General features: G+C 47.6%; 7 protein-coding genes across 7 annotated transcripts; 3 read left to right on the top strand and 4 right to left on the bottom strand.

Moving 5' to 3' along the window:
* Positions 1-164: 164 nt before the first annotated feature.
* On the bottom strand, positions 165-2,996 carry SPPG_06178 (uncharacterized protein; the record flags this gene model as incomplete). The annotated part of the gene is made up of 12 exons (XM_016754381.1): positions 2,804-2,996; positions 2,138-2,742; positions 2,021-2,064; positions 1,688-1,945; positions 1,539-1,623; positions 1,386-1,483; positions 1,207-1,317; positions 1,045-1,140; positions 746-992; positions 560-676; positions 391-485; positions 165-332 (listed from the first exon to the last, which is right to left on the bottom strand). The coding sequence occupies exons 1-12, from the start codon at positions 2,929-2,931 to the stop codon at positions 165-167; spliced, it is 2,052 nt and encodes a 683-aa protein (XP_016606517.1). The 5' UTR covers positions 2,932-2,996.
* Positions 2,997-3,614: 618 nt separating this feature from the next.
* SPPG_06177 (siroheme synthase domain-containing protein) lies at positions 3,615-8,498 on the top strand. Its single transcript, XM_016754380.1, has 2 exons — positions 3,615-3,811; positions 3,875-8,498. The coding sequence occupies exons 1-2, from the start codon at positions 3,732-3,734 to the stop codon at positions 8,385-8,387; spliced, it is 4,593 nt and encodes a 1,530-aa protein (XP_016606516.1). The 5' UTR covers positions 3,615-3,731; the 3' UTR covers positions 8,388-8,498.
* A 792-nt stretch (positions 8,499-9,290) lies between these two features.
* Positions 9,291-10,877, bottom strand: SPPG_06176 (uncharacterized protein). Its single transcript, XM_016754379.1, has 8 exons — positions 10,582-10,877; positions 10,403-10,511; positions 10,237-10,335; positions 10,121-10,179; positions 9,865-10,060; positions 9,648-9,784; positions 9,492-9,575; positions 9,291-9,428 (listed from the first exon to the last, which is right to left on the bottom strand). The coding sequence occupies exons 1-7, from the start codon at positions 10,801-10,803 to the stop codon at positions 9,501-9,503; spliced, it is 897 nt and encodes a 298-aa protein (XP_016606515.1). The 5' UTR covers positions 10,804-10,877; the 3' UTR covers positions 9,291-9,428; positions 9,492-9,500.
* A 753-nt stretch (positions 10,878-11,630) lies between these two features.
* SPPG_06175 (CK1/TTBK protein kinase) lies at positions 11,631-13,484 on the top strand. Its single transcript, XM_016754378.1, has 5 exons — positions 11,631-11,855; positions 11,918-12,216; positions 12,287-12,539; positions 12,605-13,128; positions 13,190-13,484. The coding sequence occupies exons 1-5, from the start codon at positions 11,772-11,774 to the stop codon at positions 13,254-13,256; spliced, it is 1,227 nt and encodes a 408-aa protein (XP_016606514.1). The 5' UTR covers positions 11,631-11,771; the 3' UTR covers positions 13,257-13,484.
* Positions 13,485-13,504: 20 nt separating this feature from the next.
* SPPG_06174 (uncharacterized protein) lies at positions 13,505-14,230 on the bottom strand (the record flags this gene model as incomplete). The annotated part of the gene is made up of 2 exons (XM_016754377.1): positions 13,505-13,873; positions 13,940-14,230. The coding sequence occupies 2 exons, from the start codon at positions 14,228-14,230 to the stop codon at positions 13,505-13,507; spliced, it is 660 nt and encodes a 219-aa protein (XP_016606513.1).
* Positions 14,231-14,721: 491 nt separating this feature from the next.
* Positions 14,722-16,232, bottom strand: SPPG_06173 (uncharacterized protein). The gene is made up of 3 exons (XM_016754376.1): positions 15,853-16,232; positions 15,658-15,779; positions 14,722-15,587 (listed from the first exon to the last, which is right to left on the bottom strand). Exons 1-3 carry the CDS (start codon positions 16,091-16,093, stop codon positions 14,868-14,870), a joined length of 1,083 nt encoding a protein of 360 aa, XP_016606512.1. The 5' UTR covers positions 16,094-16,232; the 3' UTR covers positions 14,722-14,867.
* Positions 16,233-17,696: 1,464 nt separating this feature from the next.
* On the top strand, positions 17,697-20,367 carry SPPG_06172 (uncharacterized protein). The gene is made up of 5 exons (XM_016754375.1): positions 17,697-18,073; positions 18,171-18,733; positions 18,802-19,252; positions 19,317-19,749; positions 19,828-20,367. Exons 2-5 carry the CDS (start codon positions 18,199-18,201, stop codon positions 20,188-20,190), a joined length of 1,782 nt encoding a protein of 593 aa, XP_016606511.1. The 5' UTR covers positions 17,697-18,073; positions 18,171-18,198; the 3' UTR covers positions 20,191-20,367.
* The last annotated feature ends 80 nt before the right edge of the window (positions 20,368-20,447 follow it).

The following is a 20,447-nucleotide window of genomic DNA, read 5'->3' as shown; positions in this document are numbered from 1 at the left end:
ATGGATCGATGGCAATACCTTCCCGCTTGTCATTCACGTCACGTAATAAACTATCTGATATTTTTTGAATGAAGTAGTCCGGGTGCGGTATTTGATAATGCTAGAAACACGTCTCCTGGTTCCCATATCTGTACATTCTCTACAATCGACATATGGCTACAGCATCAAACCACGGGAATTCCGCCATGAGATGCAGCTGCCGCCACTTGCCGTCTACCCCATTCCGTCAATGTGATGTTGTATGTTTTCCGCAGGAGTCCAGTGTTTGCATCTGGTGACAGATACGCTCCAGGGCCAGGGATGTTGTTATGGCCTTCTTTGAACCGCTCATCCTGAACAGCGTGCGTTTGAGACTACAAGGATAATTTGCGAGATTCGTTGCAGACCTACCGTCGTCAGAAAGCCACCCACATCTGTTCGTCGCATTTCTCTTTTAGGAATGGTTAGAGGCTCATATTCACCTGGTCCGGGAATTCTCTCTTTAACTAAAGCCATGTAGCGGAAGGGGGGCGGGATTAGGCTAGGTTTTCCCGAACAGTCATTTCCCGTTCCTACCCACCTGGGAACACCTCGCGTACGCTTCCGCTGACCATTCCCCCTGTCTTTGGCGTTCGATGTTTGGATTGAAGGGCATCAAAAGATTCAGCAACGTCGTAAGCGCCTGGTGGCGGTAGGTCTACACATGGATATCCGGCGGATCAACCTTGGATACCTTTTTGTCAGCATATGATACGCTGTCACCCACCTGCCCGCGCACCATTCCCAAACCGTTCCGTCTGCGTTCCAAAAACAGGAATGTGCGCCTTTGCCGGGTTGACATATAGATTTCCAACCTGGAAGTGACCAGGCCCTTGGCCCATCAGGCGTGAGATGCGTGTTGGGGGTCGACTGGACGCATTCGCTGTTGATAGCGCTCGTACAGGAACCTCTGTTGGGATGTCTGCTGCTGGTGGAACGCTCGCGTCATACCTACCCGGACCTGGCGTTTCGCTCTTTTACAGAAGTTAAGTAATATAGTGCGATGCATCGAGTACTAGTACACACCGTTTTAGGAGCGGGAAATCGCTCGCTTACAGAACCGAACGCTCCAGCGCGGACACCAATAGCACGTTTTTGGATACGGCGAGCCATGCTATCGATCTACGATAAGAATAACATGCCTTCAGGATTACCATCTATTGTCCAGCTCGGCTATGATTCCTTTACCTCATTTACGTCATAACTTCCAGGTGCAGGTGCACTTTTGCTTCTGATATCGCCGGTGTTGTCGAAGCGGTGTGTGGTAGATCCAAAAGGTTGCGGCTTTGCGGCTGGTGGCTGAGAACGACGTTGCCCAACGGTTACGACTGCTGTTAGGAAGCTTTGCGGTACAACTCACCCCTTACCTTTGGAATTTCAGAAAATTCAGGATAGTAAGCTCCAGGCCCAGGTGTTTTTGTTTGCTCGGGGTTTAGGTATCCCGCTTGTGCGTGCCCTCCTCCAGCTGTGCACCAGAGAATCAATCAGAAATATCATGCGGTCCTAGCCGTCATACTCACCACCAAAATTTATGCGTCCTCGACGCTTTCCAAGGTTTTCTTGGATTGGAGTTTTGATATTGTACGAACCTGGTCCTGGGATATTCTAGTACACGAAGCGATTTAAGGAGAAAGATCATAACAGAAATACTTGTTGATCGTGCACTCACCTTCTTTTTCGATTCGCTCAGAATTTCGTCCGTAAGCCTGATACATGGCGCCAGGGTCATGACAGCAGCTGAATTGCCGGACTCACCCCTCTTATAAAATTGCTGAACCTTGGCATTTTCATATACGCCCGGCGCAGGAGTTTCCAGTGTTTTAAACTGGAGGCGCGACGTCCCGCTTGAGTGAGGAAAAGAGTATCCTCGACGTTGGTGCTTGGAGAGTTCGGCGAAGGATGTTAGGGTATTATATGCCGGTCCTGGCTGTTTATGGGATATCATGGTTATTAGCTACTGTTGTGTTGATGGGAAGCCTGACTTTCCGTTTTCAATACATACATCCAAGGTTCGTTTTGGGGGTTTGCGCGGAATTAGTTCTCCAACTATAATTTCATGTCAGGAAATCGTTCAGGTGCCTTGTGGTCCTCTCATATCAAGTAATATAATGGGACACACCTTCATTCTCCTGAAATCCAAACGCAAATCGGCTGGTTGGAATGCTAGGAGCTCCGTATTTTCGTTTCCACATAATTTTGCTGCTTGATCCGACTGGTGACGTTTGCGCAGATTGACGTCCCTGTAGGATTACCCGTCCTCTAACCGCAGGGGTGGAGGAATCCAGTTCCGCTGATTGCAAACTCTCTGGTACAGGCGGGGGAGCGTCGGATCCAGCGTCAGGTGGCACATCAGGAGTCCCATTTTGCTCTTGGGTGGGTATCGAATGAGCTGGCGGGCTCTCGCCCACGACACCCCAGCCGGTGCCCTTTAATGGTTGCCGAGTCAAAGGATGTGTTCTGCTACTTTGCTCTAATCCTTTAGGAGCTGGTCGAGGAGCTTTTCGAGTCAGACCATCTGGTGGTTGATAGGTCCCAGGTCCTGGCGTTTGGCTGACGATCTTGCCAAATCTCGATACCTGGGATCTGCCAAACTCTGGTGCTTTTTGAGGATTGTGTAATGCCGACCGAAGTACTTCGGTGGCATATGCTCCTGGGGCTGGACCTCGAACAACGACATCATCAAAATAGGACTTTCGAGGTGTGAGGGAAGAGAACGGCGCATAACTAAAGAGAACAGTCTACTTTGGCGATGCATACGATTTTTGCAATTTAACCAGCATCTTACCCTTCATTTCCAAGGATCTTTCCTGCGATGAGGGCTGGCTCATCAGCTGTGTAGCAGCCTGGTCCTAGGTTTGGATTCGCATGATCTGCATCGGGTGCCAGAAACTTTCTCTCAGATCTCGAGTACATGGCACAAACTGTAGTGTTGAGTTGCACACTACATGAAGTATACGTTATAAATGTTTGAATATGTGATCTTGGGATAAATGTCCGAACATTGGATGGCTTGGATTTGTGAACAAGTCGAGAATTTTAAGGGTCGTCATTAAACAAATTCTTTCCGAGGAATGCTCCGATATATTTATAGTTCACTAGTCTTTCTTGGTCATGTCCAGAGGGATTTTCATCTGCATCACACTTTTTCAGTAGATATTTCATTAAATACCATTCCAATATTGCACAGGAGCTCATTTGCAATCGCTGATCGCAAAAGGAGGAAATTGCAGGGCATGGCGAACACGACAGACGACACTCAGCAGCATGCAACGTCACATGCAGTCATTCGGACACACGTAATAAAGTAATCAAAATAAATGCAATACTTGTGCCGTCTAGGTTTTTTGCACGGCCCACCTTTATTAAACCTTTGAACGGAGGAAGATGTTTGCCAACTGATCATGAAAGTGATCGTGAGGAGTTGTTGCTTACCTAAAAATTAGATAATATCTCATATATCTATATTTAGGCATATTGTATGGTGCGATCAGCTCCGATTTTGATTGGATGGTGAATTCGTAATTTTTGTTGGATTGGGATTTGATTAGATCTTTTAAAAATGCCCATTACTCATCAAAAGAACGTTTTGCAGCAGCTGTTTTTTTTTTTTATATTTTATTCTGGGGCCTTTTTGACCTTTTGGCCTTTCATCCCGTCCGACTTTATTTCTCCCCCATTCCCTTTTTTCGCTTGTTCAGCGCACCACCTTTGCGATGGTTCTCACAGCTGAAGAAGCTGCTCCCGTCGCGCGCGGCGGGGCTTCCCTTATCCTCGCATGGAGTATTGCTGGAAGGTATGGGACATGTCTTTGTGGTTCAAGGACGAATGGACATTTTATTGATTGTCTTACCTCTAGGAATGTGCTAGTGGTTGGTGGAAACGATGTAGCCGCTCAACGAGCTTTTTTCGCCCTTGAAGCAGACGCATATGTCACTCTCGTCGCACCAGAGAGCAGCTTGTCTGGGTCTTTGCGGGCTCGCGTCAATAGAGGAGAATTGACCTGGTTTAACCGAGATTTCGTAGAGAGGGATTTGGAGGGGAAGTCTATGGTGTTGGTAGCATGGGAGAATGCACAGGGGTCGAGACACGTTGCCGCTCTTTCAAAACAAAGGAAGGTTCCCGTTAACGTAGCCGACGCCCCAGAGGTATCGGACTTTTGGTTCATGTCAACATACCGTGATCATGCCCTACAGGTTGCCGTTTCAACAAACGGCAATGGACCACATCTCGCTGGCAAGCTTAGACGTTACGTCGCGAACTCGCTTCCACCAAATGCTGGACTTGCAATTCAGCGTCTCAGTGTGTTGCGACAGCGTCTGCGGGCCGCGGATCCTTCAGCCGCCGCGCGTCGTATGAGCTTTATCACTCGCATCTCCGAGACCTGGCCATTTGATAAACTTGCGGAGCTCACGAATGAGGAAATTGAGCGAATTGCAAAGATCTATGAAGAAGGCGGTGAACAGGTAGCTCCCTACAAAGTTCGCAGCGGTGTTCTACGCTTTGTCAGTGCGGGAACGGGTGATGTAGAGTTGTTGACGAGAGCAGCATACAATGCCATCAACTCCGCTGATGTCGTTGTAGCTGACCCTGACGTGTCCCAAGATATCCTTGAAGTTGTAACCGGTCAGCTTATCGTATTGACGCCAACCAACAAACGCTCGGCTTTGGAGGCACAATTGGAGGAAGTTGCATTGATTTCCCTCAAGCGCGGAAATGACGTTGTACGCTTGGTGTCTGGTGATGCACTCGTGTTCGGTGGGGCAGCAGACGAAGTTGGCTTTTTCCGTCGAAATGGTTTCGAAGCGCAAATCATGCCTGGGATGTCGTCTGCATTTGCCGTGCCATCTCTTACCGGAATATCGCTGACAGCTGAGGGAGTTGCTGATAACATTGTATTGGTGAAATCGGGATCGCATGCGTACCCAACCTACCGTAGCTCAGCAACGGTTGTAGCCTCAGTGGACACAGCGCATCTGCAGAATGTAGCAGCGGTGCTGTTGCAGAATGGTTATCCAGAAGACCTTCCTGTTGCCGTTGCCCAGGGGAATTCGACCCTGAAGGCTACTGTTTCCACGATCGCCGCACTAGCGCGGAAAGCAAACTTCGTCGGTTTGGCAACTTTGATTATTGGGCGGGTGGTCCAGCTCGATAGAGCACAACCTTTGCAGCACGTCGCCAAAACTTCCCAGGTCACGTCAGTTCCTGTGTCGCGGCCTAGCACCGAGGCCAAACCGTTCTCTGCGTACTCTGCTATCACCGAGAAAAAAGCCGTAGCGTCCGAACGCATTGGAACTGTCAAATGCATTAATGGCCACACAGCCGCATCTCATGTGGCGTACGGCTTGACCGACCTATCATTCATCTACCCTGTTGCGACGTCGGGATACGTTGGTGAAGAGATGATAACTTGGGCTGATCACGCCGTCGCAAATGCATATGGACAATCGCACAAGGTGGCCACGATGAGCACGCGTTCTGGAGCAGCGAGCGCGGTTCACGGAGCAATCTCTACTGGTGCAAAGGTCACAGCGGTTGTTTCCTCTGAAGCTCTTCCATTGATGATTCCCTCCATGTATCAAATTGCCCACGCACGTCAACCAGTCGTATTTCACGTTGCTGCCCAAAGTATCACGAACGAGTTCTCTGTTATCACGGATTACTCCAACATCATCGCTGCCTCCTACACTGGATTTGGTCTCTTGAACTCTGCAAGCGTTCAAGAAGCTCATGATCTCGCCATCGTTGCTCATGTTGCGGCAGACTCGGCCAAAACGCCAATTCTACACTTCTTCGATGGTGCCCGGATTGCGAGGGAAACTGTGAAGGCTAAGGTCATTGAATACAAGGACCTTGAACATGTTGCACAAGTGCCTGCAGACAGTCGGGACCTTGTGCATGCTGTGGAGGACGCAATGAACAAACTCGAACACGCTTTTGGTCGTCGATACAAGCTCTTTGAATACAGCGGAGCTCCCGATGCTGAGACCGTAGTTGTCACGATGGGTCCGGCTGCGGCACTCGCTCAGGAGGCTGCCACACGCTTGAATCACCAGGGTGCTAAAGTGGGTGTTCTTAACATCCGCTTGCTCCGTCCATGGTCTGCCGTACACTTCGTCAACGCCCTTCCCAAGAGTGTCAAGAGATTGGCGGTCATCGATCAATCTGGCAAAGCCGGAAGTGGACATGGGCCCTTGTTCCTCGATGTCACAGCTTGCTTCTACACAGGTCATTGGTCAGGCCGTATACCTGCGATCATCAACGGGCACTTCGCTGCTGGCATTCAGAATTTCCATCCCGCAGCTGTCGAAGAACTCTTTCGGAACGCAGCGTCCCCCAACCCAATCTTTGACTTTGTCCTTGAAAGCAAGACAGTGGAGCCTGAGGCAGATGCACGTTATGTTGCAGAAGGTGTTTCTCAAGCGGTATTTTGGGATCTTCAGGAGTCGCACACCTCAGCAGTTAGCACCGAGATTGTTGCCGATATGGAGCATGGCCCTCAGGTGGCGGTTCAGAGTTACACCGCCCATGATGATACTCAGATTGATCCTGCTAGCGTCACTTATCTTCGTTATGGCACTTCGAATGTCACGGCGCCCCATCTCATTCACTCGGCAGACTATGCTGCTGTCCATGATTTGTCGCTGCTTCAACGTTATAACGTCGCCCAGAGCGTGAAGCATGGTGGCTCCCTAGTCTTGAACACTCACCTCGCCGGCGATGATCTAGCCAAAGAAGTTCCGGATGTGATCAAAAGTGAGATTTCTCGACGCAAGATTGACGTGCTAACTGTCGACGCCAACGGCATCGCCAAGGATTTCACGCTATTCAAGGGTGTTCACACCGAGTATGTGAAGTTGATTCTCCAGGCGGTCTTCCTGAAGGTTGCTCCGGGTATCGACTTCCCTGCTACTCTCAGGCGTTTGGGTGAGCACGTCACTCAGTCAGAGACGGATCGCAGTGTTATCGTGACGAAGCTCGGTGCCATCCAGCGGGCATTGAGCAAGATTCAGCACGTCACCCTGAAAAATATTCCGACCCCTGAGGCGAAGGCTTCCCTTCCCAACCTGGTCGCTAACTCTCTACCATTTGCAAAATTGCCCCTGGTCGAAGAAGAGGAGGAAACTACGGCGCGTGTTGTTAAAAGCCATGCCGCCATTTGGCCCGTCATCTTTCCTGAAGCTTACAAGGTGGAGAAGAAACTCCGTCCGGATATCGAAGGTGCCTATCAAATCAAGGTGACAGAGAATCGTCGTGTCACCCCTGATACCTACGACAGGAATGTTTTCCACATTGAAATGGATATCAAGGGGACTGGGCTCAAGTATGCCATTGGAGAAGCCTTGGGAGTTCATGGACATAATGATGTTGCTGAAGTGGAACGTTTCCTTAAATTTTATGGTGTCAACCCTCTGGACGTTGTGTACGTTGACCGCAAGACGGCTGACGGTGAAAGCACATCGGAAGTTCGCACCATTGCGCAAATGTTCACGCAGGTTTTGGACGTTTTTGGTAAGCCTGGTCGAAAATTCTACCAGGCAATGCTAGGATACACCAAAGACCCTAAGCAACACGAGGAGATTCACAATCTTCTTTCGGATGCGGACGCCATGCAGAAGTTTACGGACAATGAAACGCCCACCTACGCCGACTTGTTAGTCAAATTTGACTCCTGCCACCCACCTGTTGAAGACCTTGTGAATCTTATTCCCGCTATCAAACCACGTCACTACTCGATCTCGTCCGCGCAAAGCATGCACCCTGACAGTGTACACCTTCTAGTTGTTCTCGTTGACTGGCGTACCAAGTCCGGCAAAGAGCGATTCGGTCAATGTACCCGGTACCTTGTCGATGCAGCCATTGGACAAACCCTTACAGTCACCATCAAGCCATCCGTTATGAAGCTTCCTCCATCACTCACCCAACCCGTGATCATGTCGGGTCTCGGAACGGGTATGGCGCCCTTCCGTGCTTTCATTGAAGAACGTGCCTACTGGAAGGCGCAGGGCAAGAAAGTTGGTCCAATGGTCCTCTACTTTGGATCGCGCCACCGTGCAATGGAATATCTGTACGGCGAGGAAATGGAAGCCTATCACGCGGATGGGCTTTTGACATACTTGCGTCTCGCTTTCTCTCGTGACCAGAAACAAAAGGTGTACATTCAGCACAAGATTACAGAGGACACTGAGTTGCTCGGTCGATTGATGTTGAAGGAAAAGGGTGCTTTCTACCTTTGTGGACCTACTTGGCCCGTGCCGGACGTGAGAGATGCGCTTGTGAAGGCGTTTGAGAGTGAGATGACCAAGGCTGAGGCGACGGAATTATTGGAGGCGTTGAAGGAAGAGGAGCGATACATCCTTGAAGTATATTAGTTGTGTGGACATATTTAGTGTGGCCGACCACCGTTGTTCTCTGTTTGAATTATAGAATTACCCTGCCTACGCTGATGTTTATTTATCAATAAAATGAATTGATCCCTCTTATTTTGCAAGCCGTATCTTTGCCGCATCTCACTATACTATCAAGGTGGATTCTGCAGTCATACCCTGTTGAATGACGCCGCAGATGTTTGCAAGGTGGATGACCTTACTGACTACCCTCACGGCGGTCCAAGTACTCTGGATTTTTGGCTGAATGCAATTCGTTGCCTGATGGCTCTCGCTCGGCCTTGCGACAATTGACCAAGATGCTGGGCCTTATCGCAGTAAGCAGGTACGATCCTGTACATGTCACCTCAAGATGGTGTAGGATGCGAGGAATATCCGCACCGCTTCAACAATAAATTACATGGGGGTTTGAGAAGTAACACGGGTCGCCGATGTTGGTTGCATCAGGATCCCGCATCAGGCGACGATGAACAAGCTCTTTTCCATGACTTTATAAGCATGATTTGGCTTTCGACTCGCTGTCCAATATGATGAAACTGTGTCAGTGTCGGTCGGGAGATATTAGGCAGAGCACCGACGACTCTGACTTGCACTAAAGTCAGTTTAACAACTACATTTTTTGGGTGGTGACGAGAAGCTGTTGACTTTTTTGATACAACGTGGCAGCTAGTTCCTTCCTTCCAGCTTGAATTTTTTTGGCCAAAAGATCCGATTAGATGATAGTACGTTGTAATTCAGTCAGAGTGTACCTCGCTGCCGGGTGTGGGGATGTGTCCTTTCGGAAGAAGGTTCGGTGGCCGGTTTTTTGTAAGCTGGTACTGTGATGCTGTGTGTATGGCGCTTCAAATGGATGTTTAACAGATGCCATTTTTGAAAAGAGGACAGTGATGGGAAGGTAGAGCGAATCAAGGAACTTATAGTTGACATTTTAGATTTAACAGAATGTGAAAGGTAACATCTAGATTCTAATGTCCACTTGTATCCTCAAGGCAAAAAGTTCGTAGATTGGTATTTCAGATAGTGTCACTTGAATAGGGAGGGTTATATTAGCATCATAATAAAAAACAGAATTAAATAAGGCAAACACACCTGTAAACATCAACGGCCATAGCCATTAGGGAATATTTCAGCCATCATTCGATCACAGTAGTCTACTAAATTCTTCTTGGCGGCCTAATGGGGTACCCAATTCAATGATTTAAAGAACTACTCGCTTTTGCATTTGACTGTAAAATAGTTGCTCACCACTTGTTGCTGCATTCGCGAATCAGGTAGATCCAGGTACAACACATTGGACAGGTTGGCGAATGCGATCATATCCAGACTACACATTCGTGTGTTGCTTAGCATGTACTTTTTATCACCAAGCAAGTCCGATGCAGCTGTTACATTTGATTAGTTCAATTTAAATAGCAATGTAGCGAGGTTGCAACAAGACACATGTCTTGTAATGGGACCATACCTTGGATTACTTTGCCACTAAAGATTAGAGTCTCTTCAAAAGTATGGCGTCCGATTTTCTGTGTTTTCAAGGCCTTAACCTGACCTCTGCGAACGAGGAAAGCTAGAATATACTTGAAAATGCCAGGAACCTTGAAAAAGAACAAATTGCGAACGAATGCCCAATTTGGGTCGTGCTGCCAACGAGAATGCAACATCTGGGATGCGAATGATGAGAATATGATTGGATGTTCTTGTAGATAGCTTGAACTAACTACCTGCCAGTAGAGTCCTTCTTCGAATAGATACCGAAATGCTTCAACCTGCGCCTTTTCGACTGTAAGGCCATTGTCAATAATTGAACATGTGGGAACGCGCCAAAGATTGCGGTTACCAGGCGTTAAATGCGCATCCATGGGAGAAACTACCCCATTTTTCTCAAGCCAGTCGATAATCAACGTGCTGTCAGCCATTCCCATATCATTGTACTCGACTAAGAAATCGGATTATGAGCAAGAAGGATAATGCAAGTCCAAACATTACAAGGTAAAGATACATACCATATGGGGCCGTCTTTTTAGGAGATCCTGCGGGAGAGTGTACACGACAGTCTTTGTAGGGAACTTTGTTGACCCTCAGATATGCCTCCAGCTTCAAACAGGGCGGAGACTAAAACGAACAAGAACTATCAATTTCATTTTCGGAGATCCAAGAGTCCGACAAAACGCCCATGGCATACCAGTTGAACTTTAGCCTTATCTGATGTGTAGAATTGATAAAGCAGGACAGTATCACGAGGCTTTTTCGCAGCGTCCACGGTACGTTTCTTGCCAGACAGTTTTGAAATGGCAAACGAACCAATGATAGCTATGGCCGCTCCTTGAAGTATGGTCGAAAGCGAGACTCCGGCGACAGTTGTCGTTCGCAACACATTGAGAAGAGTGTCCAGCTGAGATGTCATTGGCGTGGAAGGTAGTTCAGAATGCAATGACTAAATGGTCGAGGTCAGAGATCTTACCCCACCCCACATTCAAGCCACGCGTCACTTTAAATTAAAGTTTCCAAGTCATGGGAAATTCAAGCCCATTAGTAACGCAAGGAACCATGGGGACAAAATATCTCTCAATGACTTTCGACTGTGACGACCGGTAAGAGGGATCTCGTTTCCCACCTCCCAGCCTTGCAGGTTGAGTGCCTTTTGGATCCACGGAATTTGTCCAATGAATAGAATAGAAAAGCGAACTTTATTGATGTGAATTCTATGATATCCGCCCATCTACTCCGAAGGCTGTATCATGCGCATAGAATGGAGAAACAGCGCGTATCATTGCAATGATCTGGTGCCAATCTGCAATCAGTTCACGCATTGGTGTTTTCGTAGCCCCAGAGGTATCATACATGTCACACTGGGCAGTCGAAATTCGCTTTTTTTTGTACGTTGGCTTATTGGACAGTGGAAAGCAATATTGTAAGGCATTCAAGCTGCAGAACAGACTTTTGTGCATGAGTCACACTAGGTTTAATTTCCTCTGATAGCGGAGCACCCTTGCTCTCTAAGTCTGAATGAAGCCAATGAATCCAGATGTCAGAGACTTACAGCTTCCGAGTTACGAGCGCTAACATGTGTGTCGCGACTCCCAAGCGCCAGAAGAGTTAGTGACCAAATGCCTGGGTCGATACATGTTGAAGGTTGAACCAAGTGCGTAACTAGTGGCCATTGGTCCTATCGAACCAGTCTGCTTTAACCCTCAGAAACAGCAAACAATAGTGCATCCCACACGGGGAACACGGGTCCAGATCCTTGCACCGCGTCATATTCGAACGCTTACGAGGACGCGTTTTGCTGCGCACGGACCTTAGCTCTGTCATCATCTGTTTTTACATAGCAAAGCCCAGAGGAACTTGGGAGCAACTGCAGCCCAATGCAGAATGCTTACGGCCGTCAATTGTACCTCGTCCATGTCCTCTACTCCCAACCTAGAAGGAGTTATTATTCACAAGCGGTGGAAAATTGTTCGTATAGATCATCGTGTCATTGCAATCATTCACAAACTAACATGTGGTTTTTTTTGTAGCTTCACCCAATCGGAAAGGGTGCTTTTGGAGAAGTTCATTCTGCATTTGATCTCCATACCCAGAAGCCTGTCGCTATTAAAATTGAGCCGCCTACGAGTAAGAAGCAGGTCTTGAAATTGGAGATTGCAATATTGAGGAAGCTGGGTGTTGCCGGGTCGAATTCGAGTCATTGGATTGCTGAATTTGTTGGATCTGGAAGATTTGCAATTACGAGCAATGATACCGAGAAGAAGGCTGGACAGGATGCAAAGCCGCTACCGGTGTATCACTTTATGGTGATGCAGCTATTGGGACCAAAGTAGGTTGCACATGCAGTGACATTAACGACAGACCTGCGATATCCACCCTGTTCTTTGGCATATTTCTAGTCTGTCTGAAATTCGCAGAAATACTCCCGGTCATCGTTTCCCGCTCCAGACTGTGACCGAGCTCGCTCTTCAGATGTTACAAGCCATTCAAGCGCTACATGGCATCGGTGTTGTGCATCGGGATATCAAACCAGGAAACTTTTGCGTCGGGCCAGATTATTCGCTGGATAAACCGCTCGCCGGAGCAAGGGTGTATATGATTGATTTTGGGCTGTCTAGAAAGTTCCTAAATGGATATGGCACAATCAGAGAGGTCGGTTACAATTCCCTGTTTGTGACTCTGATGCCTGTCTGGAAACTTGATGAATACTCTTGTAGGCTCGACCAAAAGTAGGATTTCGTGGTACCTCCCGCTATGCCTCACTTCGAGCACACAAAGGTCAAGACCTCGGACCTGTAGATGACATGTGGACATTTTTTTATCTGCTGGTGGAGTTCATCACTGGCTCATTACCTTGGCGAGGAAAAGAAAAGGACCGAATTGCAACTATTAAGGCTGCCTATCACGAAGCGGATGTTGGAAAAGAGGGACACGTAACTTACGGTCTACCTTCTCCCATGGTAGAGATGTGGAAATATCTAGCAGGATTGGATTATGAAGATCCAGTGGACTATAAACGGATAGAAAAAATGTTGCGAGACTTGCCAGGCGATCCTGGAGTCAGCCTGAGCAAGACGGTTAGCTCTGCGACAGTCACGGAGCCGACAGCCCCACAACGGTCCTCCATTGCTGATCCGCTCACACCACCTAGCATAGAATGGACGAATGGACCGTCCAAATCAATTCCTCAAAATGTACAATTGCCTTCTCTTCCTCCTCACAACCCGCACCTAATACCGAGGTACGACCAGCTGCATCTTTTGAATGAAAAATACTTGTTGATATCCTCTTTGTCCTGATAGACCACCCCCAACGACTCCGCCAACCCTGCATCGGCGATTCCGTGTACGTCGCTATAAAGCGCGATAACACTTTTCTATGACCCAGGCCAACTCATGCCAAAGACCTCATTGTTGTTCGAACTCTGCTTCGATGATTTTCGCAAGTTTTAGATTTGCGATATTGGTAATTTATTCTGTATATTACTCCTCTCATATGCGAATAGTTTCGCAGGTACATGAGAATATCCGTTGTATGGTACTTTCTGACATATATATATATATGGAAGCTGCTCCGACAAAATTCATAGGCGCCGCGCAACACAAAAGGTCTAAACATCACACGTATTTCAAACCTACGCCGGTTTTCTCCCGCAATCTACAGATGCTGACAGATCGATCTTCCCATTGCACCCACACCTCATCCTGCCTGATTCCAACAATCTTTCCACATCGTGGTTGTTGCACCGATAACCGAACCAATGTGCTCTGCACTTTCTCACCCATTCTGGCAAACTTTGGATCAACCAATTTTCCTGGTTTGATCTTTTCCACGTACTCTCTCAATTGCTTGAGTTGTTTGCGAAGCGACCGGGTTTGTTCCTCCAAGTAGGAGATTTTGTCTCGACGGGATATTTCAAGGTCAATTTGACGCACTGCCTCAGGCAGATTGTAATAGTCCGCAGTTGCGCGAAGAGTTTCCAAAATCTAATCGAAGCATGCATTTGTAACCCAGAGTCTAATAGCATCCAAAAACGGGTATAACATATTCACCTGGCATTGTTGTAAATCCATACAACCGGATCTTAAAAAGTTCAAAAGCATGCCAAATGACGGACCGTCAGCGTCCAGGAATAATCGTCCATCATTGTCTTTCATGGCGGCTCGGAAAGGCTGCTCGTGTTCAACATGATAACGCGCCAAGGTAGCAAAGAACGACTCGGGATAGCGACATGTTAGGGTGGTCACTGTTGTCGTGTATTCCGACCCACCGACATTCAGAGTTATGATGTCATTGTCGGGATGCTTTCGTTTTTTTCCGGCGCTAGATGCTTCTGCTTCCATTCTTCTCGCAGTCTACTCTGTTTTGTTCGCAATGAGCAGCAAGTGGCAACAGGCATCATCGCAGCTTTTGACAAGGCTTTTTGACGTGTCAAATACGCTGATGTAATCGCCGATCATTTGGCTGTCTGTGCGGTTCACTGGCCACTGAAGTATAGACCATGATGGATAGGGTTAGGTGACAGGTGAGAGAATATGTTCCAGTTCTCAATGATCCTGGTTTATTATAAGTTGTTGTGTTGACAGGTGTAGTCCTTATCACAGCATACATACCAACCATACCAAACGGAAGCAAGTCCTGGACTTTTCCTACAAAGACTTTTTCCCGGACGTGAAGGCCGCCCGTGGCTAAATAAAAGATAGAGATGCACCGTTTCATCCATTGAGTATTATGCGTTATTTGATGGAACTCCAAAGTAATTGTTTCTTTCTTCATCCTTAAATACGTGGAAACACGCCAATTCGTGTGTACTATGGGGCAATCATGATTCAGTGCTGAAAGGGTCAAGCCAGAAATAAATCATAATTGGACAAATGTATTGACTAGTCTAATCCTGAAGACGTATCTAATCTCTCTACCTATGTACATTGCGCAAAAGCCAAAAAAAAGGGATATCATCCAACCTATACTACCCCCTGACTACTCGGCACAGTATTTTGACATGAGCTCATAGGTTGCCACAATAATTGCGCTGCCCGGGACGGACCGGCAAAGGGTAACACCAAAGCCTCTATAAAACCCCTTGATACCTTCTCCATGATACAACCCTTTCGCAACGTCCATAAAAGCTCGTCGTCGCACGGCTGTCCCTAACGTGCTGTTCAAGCGAGCCATCTCCTCTTCAGTCTGTTGAATGCTCTTGACGACATCCGCTGGGAACAAGGCAGAATTGTAGCCGATTCCAGCAAGAGAACCGGAAAGCATCAGCTCCCAAGGCTTTAACTCTTCTCTCTTGCGCGTGTTGGAGGCAAAAGTGTTGCAAGCGATTTCATAGATTCCGAACCAGGCAGCACCCCCGGCCATCTCGCGAAGGAGAGTACCAGTCTGGCCTCGGAAAAGACCGGATATACCATTCTTCTTTAGTGTTTCGAGGGCAATGGCAATACTCGATCGGGACGTGGCAGGACCGCTGGATGAGGGAGATTCTGACACTTGCTGCTTGCATTTGATAAGTTCCAGTGGTGTCAGGACGAAGGATGCAAAGACCCCTGCTAACGCGCCCGAGACTGCAATATCTGTGTACGTGTAATTGCCGTCGGCGCTGGAAACTGGATCGCCCGCGAGAACAGAGTGCACAACAGGCTTAAATCCGACATAGGCGGAGAAGAGAACAGCGTGTTCCAACATGGATCCGACCAACTATTGTCATAGCGTTGACCACTGATATTAGATAATGACTGATCGAGGGAGACGATAACTTGGCACTTACAGGTGGAGCGATTCCGCGAAACAGGCCAGCTGGACCATCGCCAGCAATGGTTTTTCGCAGGCAATCCAATGAACCTGCATACATACGTGCTCCTCCTCCAACGGGTTGAGTCTGAAGACGCACTATAATTTACCACAAAAGAACTGCGGTCAGACTTTTGCCCAAACCAACGTTACTTTATGTCTGGAAACGCACCTTTGATGGTATCAAATGGATGCTCAACCAACTTGCTCGTCAGACCCGCCGCCGATCCAAACACCAAATCCGCCAAAGCACTGTGTCTCTTGAACTTTGGCACATGTAGCTCCTCCCACCGCCCTCGCGCGCGTGTCATCCAAGCAGCCATCTGCCGAGCGGAGGGCGATGTCATTGGCATCGAAGCCGCTGCTGCTGCAATGTGAAATGGGACAGCGAGGGGTCTATGTGTGCCTTCCATGAACTTTGGTCGAATAGGTATCAGATAACGGTGGGGAGGTACTCTCCCCTACTCCTTTTAAGCGTTCCATGCCCGAGGGACATGAATCACGCCCAGGTGCTGATCCACAATCGGACCCTCACGAGAAGAATAATAATGGCGGCTTTCCGTAAGTATTGTAAGCCCAGTCGCAGAACAAAAGGAAAAAATCGAAACATTCTGCTTACGTAAACATCCGCGAACTGTGCCATCTGCCCGTCTCCTGCCTTGTGATTTTGCTATGCATGCAGACCGCTATTTTTCTAAAAACAAAATCATGTAGAAATCGTACGAAATATACTGGGGATAAGATTCGGCCCAACAACCGCCATGAGGAGCTACCTGTCCCGTTAAATGTTTCTATCCGTGTCCTCCTCGAAGAGTACGTCCCAGAACGCTGTCAATGGCTGTCTGAATCGGTTGTAAGAACAGCATCTTACCAAGAGCATTCGTGATGTCTAGAGGAATCTATTGCATTTGAGCCGGGATTATCCATTTTTGGACATGAGCACTCTTCGTGGTTAAATATCTCACTGAACATACTCCTCCGTATCACTATTGGTGATGTAAATGTCTCGCGCTGGACTGCAGTCCATCTGCGATCGTTTCATATTCAAGAATTCCGCCTCACATTGCAATTAATTTCCTACGGTCATGTCCTTTACAGCAACCGGGCCTCGATGCGTTTCATAAATATTTAATTTTCTTGGCGAGCGCCAACTAAACTTGCTACAGGCCGTCAAGTCCATCTCCCACTCTTACATTCAAAACGGACACCAAGACAGGTCCAGCAACTTGGGTTACCTTTGGCTTAGAACCTGCAAGTGTTGGATCGGGTAGAAGACTCGGCAGCACTGGGAGATGTATCCAAAACGCAAGCTCCGATGAGTGACATGTGAGGGGGACATGGTTTTGGGATGCGAAACTCTTTTTATTTTGTAATAATGTCCATGGGTATATCTCCTTGTAGCAGGTGCTGTCCAATAATTCATATGAGCCAAGAGGACGGAGCGTCCTTTCTTTGTGTGCATTACAAGGAGGCTTCTAATGATCTTTTGGAGGAATAGCTTGGTATTCACAGCCTTACGACCCTGCCTCGAGTTTCCCTAAAGATTATTATATCTCGCCGACAACCAGACTCTGCGGTGCATTTCCTGGCTATGGTACATTGTGGAAATATGCGTTTCGTGCAAAAAAAAAAAAAAAAAAAACAATTGCATTACTGTCTGTATCCTTTACATTGGTCATTGGTTGCGAAACAACACTACTGGCCGCTGTGAGGAAACGATTCACCCAGTCCCATTTGAAGGACACGGAGACAAACTGCTCTGACCTGTCCCATCATTCCATCTGTACCATGTGTATTTGCTGTGTTCATATTAATGATGCAAGGGTTGCTGGTAAAGATGGTTCAAAAAAGAATCCTGCCGCCACAAACTTTAAACTTGCGGCCAATAGTAATAAAAAGAAAAGCGTGGCGTTCCTCTCTGGTTTCTTTCAACTTGCAAGCAAAACGCGTTGTTTGCCTTTTTGGAAAAAAAAGTAGAGTATGGGAACATTTGGGCGTTGGGGGGCACTTTGAAACAACGGCTCAAGAGTTCAAACGGCTAACCCTCTCTTTCTTCTCTCATGGCTGTGACATTCTTTACTAATCTTCCTCTTTCAAATGACTTTTTGGTTGCTGGCAGCTGGTATGGAGAGGGAAAGGACCCGGTCCACTAATTCTCTCTTTACACTGGCTTTTGATTACTCAAGTTCAAAGGGTTTTCCTTCTCTCTTTAACTATTGGAGACAATTTATGGGTTGGTGGCCACAGCTTTTTACTCGCCTGATTTTTTTATTCAAACGCCTTCTTCTCCCCCACCACCACACACCACACACACAGCAACCAACTGGCCTCTTTTCTGTGACAGCAACACTTTTCCTCTGTTTTTGAGGCAAAAGAAAGGAGGAACTTTAAAGGTTGGCACGCCACTCTTTTCTATTGCTTCTCTCTCTTTGGGACAACATAACAAAAAGAGCCTTCAACTTCTTTCTCACCATTGTTTTTACATTAAAGGATATCACAACGCTTTCTGTCAGCACTCATGTCATTAAGGGGACATTTGAACACTCTGCATTCATCCGTCCTCTTCGCCCTCATCCTCGTCCTCGTCCTCCTTACACCTCCAGCCTCATCCCAAGCGACATGCACACCAAGCCCATATAGAGGCGTATGTAGTGCCTATGGTATAACGTACCAGACCTCTGTGCCCCGAAATGCAAGCCTCGTTCTTGAAGCTGCCTTCCAGACATCGCCACTCGCAGGGAAACTCCTTGATATCCAGCTTCTGAACTTTCAATGCGGGTCTGCTCTCCAGGCCTTCTTGTGCGCTGAAAAACTACCACGATGTGAGGCAAACCAGACGCAGACTACGCCAACTGAAGAAAGAGTCTGTAAAAGCAGTTGCCAAAAAGTGATTGATCTGTGTCAACCTGTGCTCGAAAGCGCTGGTATTGCGTTCGCATTGCCCGCATGTGATGGCGCTACAGATGCAGCGTTCGGGCGAACAAGACCTTTGGTGGATGACACCGTCAGTGGAGGGACCTGTGTAAAATCTGAAGAACAACTTGCCGTCGTCGGTATGTATTATGGCGGAAAAGTATATTACCCGAATGATGGCGCTAACATCACACTCTTGCTCTAATAGTCAATGACTTTCCATGTAAATATCCACTCATTCGCAATCCGTACTGGCCCCTATCAAGAGGGCCCGATACTTGCAACGGGCCTTGCTGTGCCCCCTGTCCTGCTGAGGAGTTTCTGCATCCACCAGGCGAATTTGATACGCAAGTCAGGGTGCACCAGATTGTACACCTAGTAGCGTTTATTCTGTCTCTATACGTCGTTGTCTCGTACGCTGTTCTACCTGGACGACGAGAACACCCAGCAGACATTGTGTTACACTTTGCCATTGCGGCCTGCATATGGATGGGTGTCTCTCTCTGGACGTTGCCGAATGTGAGGAATATTCAATGTGCAGCAGATGGCGTGAGTCGAAGCAACGCTTTCAACAATAAGCTGTGTGGGCTACAAGCAGCGTGGGTTTTACTCGGCGTGCATGCCACAGTGTTTTGGGGCTGTTATATGATATGGAACCTGTACGTTACGCATTTCTCTCAGGAGGACTGTCAAGGAATTTCGTTTTTAACACTTAATATGTAGGCACTTTACGATCGTTCACAAATCCACAATTTTGGATCGATACAAACCTGTCGGCCTGATTGCGTGCTGGGGCCTTCCAGCTATCCTCACTACGATCGCAGTGATCATGAACGACATTGACGCCTCCACAGGCGCCCTTTGCTTCGTCGCCAGCGATTCAGCCATTAAACACGTATTTGGTGTGCAAGGAGTGTTGATCATACCAACTGTTTTCGCCAACTTGGTGACCTTTGTCCATATTGCGCGGATTGCCCGACGGGCGTCATCGATTCACAGTCAGGATGAGCCATATGAGATGGATAAGCCTGGTTCAGTTAGCGGTGGAGCATCTACAACAATGAGCACCCGAAGGCAGATCATGCAGTTGGTCAAGTTGAACTGGAGAGCATTGCTGTTGGGTGCTGTCTTTTTGACAACCTATGTCACCTACTTTGTGAGTAGTCTATTTTTTCCTCGTTTGCCGTAGCGACGGTGCACAAAACACTTTTATCTAACCTCGTGAACTATCCAGGTTTTTTATCAAATTCTGACCAACGCGATCTCATCCATCAAACCCTCTACCCCGGAAGTACGCGGCTTCTTAGCCTGCATGCTCACCCAACCACCATTAACAGCGCACGCTACATGTGCAAAGAGATTCGCCACCTTCATGCCATCCTATGGGATGGTCATTGCGGCCTATGCAGTAGCAGGTCTAGTCGGCTTTTGGGTTTTCCTCATTTTTGGCGTACAGCGTGCTCTTTTAAGAGATTGGAGAAGATTAATTGAGGATGTCGTGCATGGGTTACGACGGAAAAAGACTGTACCCGTGATGGGACCTACTGGAAATGCCAATCTGCGAGAACAAGAATTGGGCAAGTGGGTGCAAATTTAGTTTGCGTTTTCCTTTTTTTTTTGGAATGTGTATATTTTATTGTGCAGTTTGACACTGTATTGTATATAGATTATTTCGATTTGCGGGGTCAAATCTTTTTTTTTTTTTTCAATTAAACACTGTGTATATATTGTTCGGAAAGTGCAAATGACCAGATATGAGGGTGTTGAAAAAAGCAACTGGCCGTCTCACGCTAGTTTTGATAATCCGCATTTGCCTACTAACAGGGAGACAAAGGCAAGAAGGAAGCGGATGTG

The sequence above is a fragment of the Spizellomyces punctatus genome, assembly GCF_000182565.1.
Source record: "Spizellomyces punctatus DAOM BR117 chromosome Unknown supercont1.11, whole genome shotgun sequence".
Taxonomy (NCBI): Eukaryota; Fungi; Chytridiomycota; class Chytridiomycetes; order Spizellomycetales; family Spizellomycetaceae; genus Spizellomyces; species Spizellomyces punctatus.
This window is presented reverse-complemented; position numbering and strand designations above follow the sequence as displayed.